At 35.0% G+C, this 12,256-nt stretch overlaps 1 protein-coding gene across 1 annotated transcript in view; it reads right to left on the minus strand.

Moving 5' to 3' along the window:
* Nucleotides 1–7,580, minus strand: part of LOC111614236 (dynein beta chain, ciliary-like) — a 37,583-nt gene extending 30,003 nt beyond the window's left edge. The window contains exons 1-2 of the mRNA XM_023355617.1: nucleotides 7,093–7,580; nucleotides 6,289–6,485 (exon numbers count right to left, since the gene is read on the minus strand). Of these exons, the coding sequence (XP_023211385.1) occupies nucleotides 6,289–6,485; nucleotides 7,093–7,491 (596 nt within the window). The 5' untranslated portion in view covers nucleotides 7,492–7,580. The remainder of the gene's footprint in view (nucleotides 1–6,288; nucleotides 6,486–7,092) is intronic.
* Nucleotides 7,581–12,256: the final 4,676 nt, after the last annotated feature.

Here is a 12,256-nt window from a genome sequence, read left to right on the forward strand (position 1 = left end):
CCAATAAGAAATAGTGGTCTACAAAACCCAAGTGACAATTATCATACCAGGAATGTTGGATATTCCAATGTCGATCGACAAAATCCCCACAATCATCAGAAACCACAATCAGGACCTCCTGTGCTAAATACCGGTATACTTTTCCTTCCTTCATTTTCCTCTCCTTAGTGTAGTGTTAGGTTTAGTTAGTTATAAGTTAGTAATTAGAATCCGTATCGTGAGAACAACTCATTGTAAGAATCCGAACGAGAACAGAGACTTGTTATATATATCTATCTGTGTATGTGTCTCTGACGGGCATCACTGTATTACCTGTTAATTCTGTTTGTAATAAACTATTGTTTAGTTAGTATTTGTTGGAATAATTGTCTCGTACAACCTTAACCTTTCACAGAATGGCAGTTACAACATCATAAGCATGATATCACATCCATGACAGTTATGCTTGAAAAAAGCTACATCTATACAAGTTGCATCATCTATGAGCAAATCCATTCTAAGATAGTATATGGCACTGTATGCCTCCATGCCTAACTGTATTTTCTCCTGTATCCAGGCAAGAAGAGGAACTACAAACTAAAGATTGCTTTAAATTAGTTCTTTGCAATAATATTGTAATCACTTATCATTATTATGTTTGCCCCAATAAAATTTTATTCAATTCCAACAACACCTTCTTGTTTGCAAATATTTTTGTGAATGAATGTATAATGGATCTATTCCTCCCATTTATTTTCTAGGATAATTATGTTTGAAAACTGAAACACAAACTCAATGCCACAGTATACTATCTTATTAGAATATGGTCTTTAGATTCTTGAATTTGTAGAACTGCATATAGATCTATCTTAACATGGTAAATGGTATTATTGAAATTAACTATAAGTAAAGAAAAAGTCATTAGAATTAGATCACAAAAATAGGGTGATATTAAAAGAATAGCAGTTCTATAAAATGGCTAGTTTGTGAGGTATATATGCTTTAATATATGAAATCTGATATAGTTATACACAAGGCTATATTTCAATCAAAATATGCCAGTATACTTTACTGGCAGGTAGCATAAAAAGTATTCGTAACCAGTACTTAGTATGATCAGCTGCTCAGTAAAAACAATTCTATATGTTCAGTCACCATAAATGCATACCAGAGCCTGGTTATACATAAATGCTTCAAACTTTATTCTCCAACTTAAAAGTTTCTAAGATGAGAAGAATTCTAAGAGTTATTTTTTAATTAGGAATAGATTTTTAGTATTTTTATTAATGAATATGTAATCAGAATTTCAATTCTTTCTATTCCTTAGTTTATTATATTAGATAATATCTGATATTATAAGCTACAAGATTTGTCCAGAAAGTATCAAGCAATTTAATACTGAAACAAGTAATTTATCTAGGACAATGGCATCTTAGTCTCCTTAGAAGTACTCCCCTTGGGACCTTTTACACTTATTCCAACATTAATTTTACTTCTCAAAACAATCTTGAAAACTCTTTTTTGGAATTACCATTGGCTGTCTTGTCACATTCTCCTTAATTTCATCTAGTGTCTGAAACCTCCTCCCTTTCAATGACAAATTTAGCTTTTGGAAAATCCATAAGTTGAGGAAACCAAATCTGAGCTGTATAAGGGCTGATGTGATGTTTTCCCAAAAATGCTTGCACCAGACCTAAAGAATTTGGAGGTGCATTATCATAGTGAAGTTGCCAATCACTGCTTGCCCACAACTGTGGCCATAGTAAAGGACTTTGATATAGTATTCTTTAGTCTGGCCTGGAGAAGAATATTTGTGACAGACAACATCTTAAAAAACTATTAATATTGCCTTGATGTTGCTCTGACTGTTGTACCTTCTTCAGACATGGAGACCCAGCTAACTTCTATTGGGAAGACTGAGCTTTTATTTCAGGATTATAGCAATAGAATTATGATGGAAATCTGAGTCATTGTTATCAGTTTCAAGTAGTCTTGTGTAAATGTGAGGTTCCAGAGTCCAAAATCAAGTTTCTTATATAATATAAGATTGTTAAAGTTTAGGTTAAAACAAAATTTAAATGTAGGTTATGTAAGAGAAAGAGAAATGTTGTTATTTAAACAAAGTGACACAGAGGTAAAAAAACATCCTGGGACAACTCTTACATGTGTTAAATGATATATCAATGTCAAGCCAAGAGGTCTAACCTAGACACTGGCACTCATAAACAAAGGATCAAAGCTAGAACAAATTGGGAGAATGGGAGGATTTGAAGGTCAGGGAGACATCACAATGGATCATTAAAATTCTGAACTGACAGAATAGAGGAAATAACAGGCTAACTTAGGAGTGCAGATTTCTTCATTCTGTCAACATCCCTCAACTCTGACACAACATATGTAGTAAGATCTCCTCTGATAGACTGTCATCTCATATCAAGGTCACGTGAATGGTTTGCATGATATTCTAAATGGCTGGATACTTTCTGAAGAAACCTTGTATTTTAAGGTTGCAATGAGGATACAATAGTCACTGTTGAGAAGGGTCACAAAGAATCACATGTGGGTGCAATTGGAACCAAGACAGACACTACAGTTACAAGAAGCCATTTATTTGACATGAAAGGAGCTTACAAGATTTCCGAAATCTTGGAAGTTCTAAGTGCTAAAAAAAAGAGAGCTGTACAGGCAATATGTATCGTTGGTAACGATGGTTCCATTTGCATTGCTCATGGCTATTGAGCTAGAAAAAGCATGTAAAAAGCGGCAGCCTCTGGATTTTCCTCTCTTTTTCAAGATAATCCCAAATGAAGGAGTGTCCCTGGTTCATGAATGGCAGTTCCCTCAATGTCTCGACTCAAGGGTGATGCGGTCAACTTCTGGTGATGGAAAGATGTTGATCCGAGGACAGGAGACTGAGACAAAGATGGGCACAAGACACACACAACAATTGGCTTGACACTCGGAACTTTTGAGGGAAGCTGTCACATCCTTGAATTTCCAGGTTTTTATTAATTTCTGTCCTTGATCACCCAATTGGTTGCTTTTCCTCATTCTCACTTTCCAAGAGGTTGATCACTTGTTACTAAGTGTAACTAGCTATCAGATCAGATTGTGAGAGAGGTCAAAATCAATGTTTAATTCAATCCCCCAACTAGAGATAGTTGATCTTACATTCTTCTATAGTTTAAAACTTCATGTTGCGTATTCATACAAAAAAATTATTTTTAGCTTCTATTTTTTTTGTTTTTTTTTAATTTTAATGCAAATTTTAGTGAGCGTTCAAACCTCAGAGCCTCACAGTATAAAAGTAAATTCAATTTTCATAAAACATCATTTACAAATTAAAAACAATAAATAGAACAATCAATAATTGAAAATAGAAGCACATTCAAATTATATTTGATATGCCAATGATTATTCATTATACTAAATTTTTACATTTTTTTAAAAAGAAATAAGGATAAACAATTAAATTAGATATAATACATTTATTTAACATTGTTAAAACCAATTCAATACATCCCCAACTTTCTAGTTTCATAGAATTGTGACATAGCTGTTTTCGATAATTCAATAGTTGAAATTGATAAAACCACAAAAACCAAATATCAGAAGAAAAAAAGGTGATAGAGCTAATGTTTTGGCCTTCAGTCTTTAAGTAGACTCAACAATTAAGATACCATCTTAACAGCCACTTTATTAATTCTAACACAACTAGAAGGCTGCCAGATTACAAACAATCTAGCCAAATCCTGGACAAAGGGTATACATATAATAGCTAATGTTTTTGCTGGTGTTGAACAGGCATCATCAGGTTAAATGATCCCACAGCTGTTGAAACAATGAGGGACTGCCACACATTTTTGCAGGCAGAATTATAAATTTATAAGGCTGCCTGCAAAAATACCACCATTAACTTCTGAGATGTAGATTCCTTTCCCCTAGCGGGGAAGTCATTTTACAAATTGTAAACTCACTATCCTCTTCTCCTCCCTCTCTCTCTCTTTCTTACATCACCTCCCCTCTTCACTTATGTATGGCAATCTCCCATTGTTTCAACAGCTATGGGGTCATTTAGCTTGATAATGCCCATTCAACACAGCTGAAAACTTTAGCTCTATCTCCCTTTCTTCAGCTGGTATTTGATTTTTTGTGGCTGTTTTTATCAAGTTTACCCAGTTTTAAGCAGTTGTGTCAGTTGTATCAAGTTTTCTTTAAAATCAATTCAAATGTGAAAAATTGATAAAACAGCTAAAATGTCAAATCAAACTGAATGATATAAATCAGTGATGGGCAAACTACGGCCCGCGGGCCAGATGCGGCCCCCTGAAATGTTCTATCCGGCCCGCGCGACATTATTCCTAATCTGACGAGTAAAAAAGAATACAGGCTGTGGTGGTTGATGCACCACTTAACTTGAGTGTTCGTTGATTATATAAAATAACCGAAGCTTTATATCTCACCATGAAAGTTTATTTACAATCATGTACAAAATTTTGTTTTACACTTATTGAGTAAAAGCTCGATCGGTTACAAGCATGCTTCGGTACAGAACATCCACTCGTCGTGCGTAGCGTAGCCGAAAGAGAGAAAAAGAAATATGGCGGATGGCCTGCACATGTTTTTATAGCGCCACCTGGATTTTCAGATGCAGCGCTAGGTTACAATTATATTGGCCTGCCTAAAGTTTTCTTCTTTTCCTTTGGCCTGCTCTTTAAAAAGTTTGCCCATCACTGATATAAATGATTTTATTTGAAGAGATGTAGCTACATGGAGTGGGAAGGGACTGTATTTTTTATACAGTGGAACCTCGGTATACGACCTTAATCCGTTCCCAATGTTTGAACTTATACCGAATAGGACGTATACCAAACCAACCTTTCCCATAAGAAGTAATGTAAAAACGATTAATCCATTCTCATGTAAAAAACAATTGGCTGGCTTTAAACACCTCACTATCCTGGCTAGTTCCTGGTTGATTCTTCGTGAGATCAGCGTGTATCTTTTTAACTTTCTCACAAATAATTGCTTCTGTTCCTACTACGTTTGCCTTATGTTTCGCACATTTCGAGTGATTTTTTATGTCAGTTCTGATACGCTGTCGCCAGTTATCCAAAGCAAAAGCAATTTCTCACATGATCTAATATTCTTGATCTCTGTTTAGAAATTGATTTAACCCCTTTCGCAACGTTAGCAGATTTAATAATGTCTTTATTTTTCACGATTGTCGATATCGTTGTTCTCGGAATAAGGTATGCAGCAGTTAAATGTCGAACACGCGTACCGCTTTCATACTTCTCAACAATCTCTTTTTTCAGTTCCATTGTGATTCTAGTCAATTTTTTAGTTTTCTGTTGCTTTTCATTTTCCTTTTTGCAATTCATCATTAATAAAACTAATTAAATTTTGCTTACAAATTAAAATCAGAAGAAATTTAACCAAGTTATAAACCGTGGCACCGCAAACGTTTAGTCTGGGCTACTACACCGATAGTGCTACTTGTTCATAAATGGCGCGTATAATTGAATTAAGTCATATACCGAACAAAAGTCATATACTGAGCAAAATTTGTTTCGTCCAAACAGGACATATTCCGAATTGGACGTACTGTAAAGCAGACGTATACCGAGGTACCACTGTATTTAACATACTTCCACCCCTCACTATCTGCTAGTCCCCACTGCTGCCCTACATGAATCTAAAAGTAAACAGATAAAAAAGTCACAAGCAATTGATCACGGGATGAAACAAAACACACACATCTTAACAAGAACATAATACTTGTTCTTGTTAAGCCATTTTTTATTGAGCATTATCATGCGCATCACTGGTTTGCACATGACACAAGGAGCTACCATACTGATATGGCAGCTCCTTGCACATCAATGCATTGTTGGTGGTCTTGAGCAATTGGTTTTTTATGGTAGCCTAGCTATCTACGCTAAGTCTAAGCAAGCTATCAGATGTAGGTGACTCACAAACAGAAATTTCTGATTATATCCCTGTATATGATAAAAATAATTTGTATTTTTAAAGTAAAAATTTTAAAATAATATATAAAATAAATATTTAATACAGTATACTGGTATAATAAAATTTGAATTGCTTTATAGTTTTTTGTAATTTTTGTATTTAATTAAAATCTGTACTTATTTTAGTATAAACAATAAGTTTTATATCAGCTTGAATTTTTCATAGCAATTAGTAATTTAAACTAATAAAAATTATTCATCTAATATAATTCACATTTCCTAATTTTCATATTCATTGATAAATATAGTATTTCGAATAATTTTATTTTTAACTTACCTATTCAGTAGGTCAATATTAATTTTATCTAGTTTCTCTATTCCGATTGGCATAGGAAGAGTTGTTCTTTGATTAATTAATCCTACCGCTTTACATACTTCATTTTTAAAATCTTGCAGTTGATGATTAATGTCAATTGATACCGATTCGGGCCATAGCTCATGATTTTTCTGGTTATTTAAGATAGGTATTATAATCTGAAATAAAGATTTATGATGATTTTTTTGTGTGTGTGTGTGTGTGTGTGTGTTTCAATTATACATACAGAACATAAAGTTTCACAGTGGCGTACCATAGTGGGGCGGCAGGGGCGGCCCGCCCCGGGCGGCACTTTTTAGGAGCAGCAAAATTACCTTTTAGGGGGCGACAAAATTCACAACAAATAATAATAATATCTCGTAAAAATTTGAAACATCCTAATCCATACTTGCATTGCGCCGACAATAGTGCTATCGTCCGGACAGTCCAGGAATTGGCTCGCCGGGTGAATTAGTAACTTTTTCATCCGAGGAATTCCTGTGAAACCTGTTGAACTTTTTATTTTTTATTTTTTTTTTTGCTTGTACGATTCATTTGCGTTCATATACACTACCAATATCCAATAGAACTATTTTAAACAGGTTGCTACACTATCACCGAGTTTTTCATTGCTTGTTCTGTGACAAAACTGAATTTTGGTCTTTTAAATTGAAATACCTAAATAAGGGGGGCCAAAATTTTCCTCCGCCCCGGGCGGCTGACACCCACGGTACGCCACTGAAGTTTCAATTAAAAATCGTAACTATCATAATTAATTAGCTTTACCTCTTCTAGTGAAACATTCAGTTGTTCCAATGGTGATGATGAAAAATCACCAATTACAAGTGAATCGACTAAGTTCTTTTTTGGAATTGGTTCCTTTTTATATTTTAAAAAATACATTCCTTTTCCTTTAATCGTATCTGGATATTCATTAGAAGCTACTAATTGACCTGCTGCATTTTCTGATATGATTAATAAATCTGGAACAGGGTTATTTAGGAATTCTTTTATTTTCATAACGTTGTCTTCAACGGTAAGCATTCGTGCCCACTTATCATGGCGATAGTTAAGACTTAGCATTGTTATATCGTTTAGAAAGATGAAGCGAGAATCTTCTGATTCATCTTCGTCTTTTTCTGTAAAATTACTACTACTGCTACTATTGCTTTTATCTTCGAACATCGTTATAGAATATCTTAACTTCGAAATCGTTCTGCTTCTAAAAAGAGAACATTGTTTGGAAACCGTTGTTATGGAAACAGAACTTTATCGTCTGCTGCAAATATTAAGACAATGTTGCCACATTTTAATATATATTTTAAATGTTTTTAATTTTGATTGTTATGTGTTTATATCGATTGAATATAGTTTTTATATTTTTTTATAAATTTTTCTTAAATTTTGAATTGATTTTTTTTTCTCGCGTATCAATACTTCTATTAAAGTTTCGTTTGGTTTTATTCGTATACGGCAACACGACACACAGACGATCTACCGAAGGGAATGCCTCCCATCGGTAGATCGTCCATGGTCCAGAAGGGATTGTCTTTTATGAGAAACTGGCCCTTATTTAGGTGTTAGTTAGGTGTTAACGTGAAGAAAATGCGAAAAACACATTGGCGAGGCACAACCCATGACCACTTTAGAGTGAATAAAACCACTGAACCCATGACCATTTCAGTGGTCGTGGGTTCAGTGGTTTTATTCACTCGGCCACTAGTGGGCTACATTGGGCCGTCTTATAATTAGTGTCCATACGGAAAAAAGAGTTTTTAAAAAAAAATCTGGTCATGATCATCAAATAGAAGCTAAGCTCTTTAGCGGACTGCCGGATGACCTTGGCGGTTAGGACTCACCAGTGGCCTAGTACAGAGGTAGCGAACCTATGGCACGTGTGCCCAAAGTGGCACGTCGAAGAAATCATCCGGCACTTAACATATTATACGATATCGGTTTATCATATTTTTTCAATCAGGTTCTTTACATTTACTCTAATTACAGCATATTATTTTATTTATTTAAATATAGTTTTTTAAAACTCTTTTCGCCCTGTGGGCTGGATCATCACCTGAAAATTTTCTGGGGTTTTGATCTCGGGTCCAGAAGAGCGATAAGCTACCATTTTGACCGCTCGGCCATTCCGCCAAATTTAAATATAGTTACTAGAAGAGCGTAGATTAATCTACGCTCTTCTAGTAGAAGCGCGTAGATTAATCTACCGACTCTGCTAGAAGTCTAAAACTTCTGCACGCACAGTAGCGTGCCGTGACATTTGATGAGAGGGGAGCTGTGTTTCTGTAAGAAGCCGATTTCCAGGGGCAATCAGTTAATTCTTTAAATGTATTTTTAATAGATTATTTATCTGACGTAATTAATAAATAATAAATAAACAAGTTCAATATAATTACCTCTAATTATTTCAATATAATTATCAAAGCGAGAATCGGCATTTAGAGGGCATAGATTCTTTATGCCCTCTAAATGCCAATTCTCGCTTTGATAAAAACATATAAGATCTATTAATTTAAATATATCTAAGCCGTAACTATCTCGTTATAATTTCCAATATTTATTTTATATTATTTACTAATGTTAAATTCTATTCCGCTTCGATTTCCAAATTGCTTCAAATACGAAAGAATCGACGATTTTTCGTGTCTTTTGCCAGCTAAATTGTCAAAGCCATTCTTATTCCACACACTAATTTCATTTGAAAATAGTAGGCAAGCCAACAAAACAATTTTTGCATTTTTATGCATTTACAAGTATTTACAATGAATTTACAAAGCATTTTATAGTGAAAATGTCGAACAAATTTTTTATTGAAGTGTTTATATTTAACTTAGGCATTGGCCTTTCTCTTTTAATAATGTTTTCTTTTTCATTACATGATCTTGAGCCAAAACTTTTTAAAAATAAATTTTCAATATCGCAATTACATTCTGAATCGCTAGGGTATAAGGGCTACGATATAAGGGCTAAAGCGGCCGGATGGCCGCCTACCGCTCTGGGGGACCCGGGTTCGAATCCGAACGGGTCGAAAAAATCCCCAGGAATTTTTCGGGGGTGGTCCGTTCAGATATGTCGGGCCCCGTCCCTCACCACCCGGCAGCCCCATTGTGGGCCTGGCAGAACCCATAATGGGCCTGCAAAAAGAGATCCTCTTAGTGCCCACAGGGCGGAAAGAGTTTAAAAAAAAGCTATAAGGGCTAAAATTAAAAATAAAATTATAAAAACTTACTTGGTGAAATAAAATGTGTGGTGGATATACATACCTGGTACAAAATATTCTTCAATTGTATGAATATACTTTTAAAGAAAATTATAATTAAATATAGCTTTGTAAAGAAACGTACATAAAAATAACATAAAATCTTCTTTACTTTTTAAATCTTAACCACTTAGTCAAATAGCTCCCTACCAGTGGAATCAGAGATGGTCCTGCTAGATGTGAGGTGTGTACATGCACGAGGGCTGCCAAATCCCGAGGGTGCCCATACCGGTCAATGTCAAATGCCTGTTTAGTCGCATCACTAGTATACCTGAAAGGACGCGACAGGGTTGTTGTAAATTTTAAACGTTTCTCGCCATAGCTGTAAAAATCTAAATATGTTAAAATTAATAGTCATTTGTTTTCTAACTAATTCGTTTTAGGACCAGGTGTCCACGGAAATTTCCAAAGTTTACAACTTTTCGGTCACTCCCGTTGAACTGGAAAAATTTCTGTTTATATTACGTCTAATATTACGAAGAAATCAGTCCCCACTGTACTCGGCTAGAGATTGGGTCGGTTAAGCTTTTAATTAAATAATATTCCGGCTCTTTCAGCAGGGTTTTATTTGTGTCCCTAATTTCTTAATTATTTAACTACTTCTTAAGTAGAAATAAGTCGAAAATGGTTACTTTGTACTCGAATATTTGTAGTCTCGGGAAAAAAGTGAAAAGAAATTTTTATTACAACGGATACATAAATCGTAAATTTAAGAAAAATAAATTCTATAGCTTTTTCTGTACCTCGTGCATCCCTCCCATTCATTAAATTTAGTTGTAAATGATTCTACCAAAGTAACAGTTACTTTTTTAACATTGTACAAAAATTGTACACGTTTTTTCTACATCCCCTTAAAGATGGGATATACAAAATCATAATATCACTGGTTTAACATTGAAATCTGTGAGTAATATAAAATCGGAGAGCGGAATAAAAATATCAAATATTTTAATGGATTTTTTTAACTCCTGTCAACTATACAGAACTATCATAAAAACATACCAGTAAATTCTTATCGGTTGGGTTAAGTTATAATAAATCTACTCGTGATTCATGTAATCGGACAAGGGCGGCCAAATATCTAGCGGGCGGGCGGCTAACAGCCCAGAACCAGTCCTGGATAGAATTGGATGCATTATACGTGTAGCATCCACCCAAGGTCCTAGGCTTCCACCAGCTAAACCGGATGAGGTTGGTGCTCTGTAAAGCGCATGCACGAATCTGGCTTTTTGGATGCTGACAATACAGCGCTTCCATTCCGCCACTAATACTCAAATATACAACAGCAATCTTATCTTTTTTTTCACGTGTAGTATAGAAATTTGTAATAAGATACATAATGCGGTAATAATAAAATATTGTGCGATTATTTTCATATAATTAAAATTAATATGTATTTATTTTTTAGAAAATACAAGGGAAGCGGCGCATCCACCGCTTCCAATGACGGCACGCCACTGTGTACGCATAATCATTTTTAAAGAAAAGTATGCTTAATATGCTTACTATGTGGCACACAGACTCAAAAAGGTTTGCCATCCCTGGTCTAGTAGATAAAAACCGCTGAACACAGGTCGTGGGTTTCGCACCTGACTATCGGACTGGTCATGTGGAGTTTGTCGGATTTTTTTCACGTGTCTAACACCTGAATAGTGACTAGTTTTTCTTAGAAAGGCGTTCTGGAAAGAGGATGATCGGATCAGATATGTCTGTCCCCGTCCCTCACCACCCGGCCGTCCCATTGTGGGCTTGCTTGGCCGAACCCATATTGGGCTTGCTTGGCCGAATCCATATTGGGCTTGCTAAAAGAGGCTCTCTTAGTGCCCACCAGGGCGGAAAGAGCAAAAAATAGCCATATTTTACTTTCACTCTCCAAACCGCATTATAAATAATGATAAGAATTTCTAACCCGGAGTTACGCGATTTTCAAATCTCGTGGATTCGTCTTTTGTTTGAGCGGCACGCAGTTCTTGATTACTCACTCCCCCCACACTATTGTTCAGCTTACATTGGGGACAGCTTACAATGCTTTGCAATGGGGACAGCTTACATGTCGGATGTGTCGCGCGGAATCGACGCATAGTTACAATTTATTTTGTGTTATTTATTTCTGTGTTTGTTATATCTACGGAGACTCGAGAAACTCTATATGGTGATTTCTTGTAACCGCGAATGAATCAAGAGACGTGATAAGATTAACGAGAACATTTATTAGCTTACATACATCCGAATTTGAATTTTACACAAATTGTGAAATTATACCCCGACTTACGCGGTTATCGCTCGGTTTCACCTATCGCGTAAGTTCGGGGTATCACTGTATTCGTAATTTAAAAAAATGAATTTGCGAAAAATAGCCTATAATGCTCTGCGTAATAAAGTTCGCATGGAAAACTTAAGTTAGAGTTTTTCACTACTCATAGCTTTTCTGGAGCGAAAGAAATTGCAAGGCCAATTTTTAGTCTTAAAATAACAAAATTTCAAATGATTTTTTTTATTATTCGTATTCAAAATCGTAATCGTAAGTTTCACAATATTATAAACAAAACAAAATTTTTTATTATCACTAATCATCTCGTGCAAAATATATCCATGACTAATGATATAAATTTTTGAAATATACGTGAGTAATATAGTTTACAATTTGATATTTTTATTGTTGATGTCTGTCTGTAG

The sequence above is a fragment of the Centruroides sculpturatus genome, unplaced genomic scaffold, assembly GCF_000671375.1.
Source record: "Centruroides sculpturatus isolate CEXI.00-Female unplaced genomic scaffold, Cexi_2.0 scaffold2151, whole genome shotgun sequence".
Lineage (NCBI taxonomy): Eukaryota > Metazoa > Arthropoda > Arachnida > Scorpiones > Buthidae > Centruroides > Centruroides sculpturatus.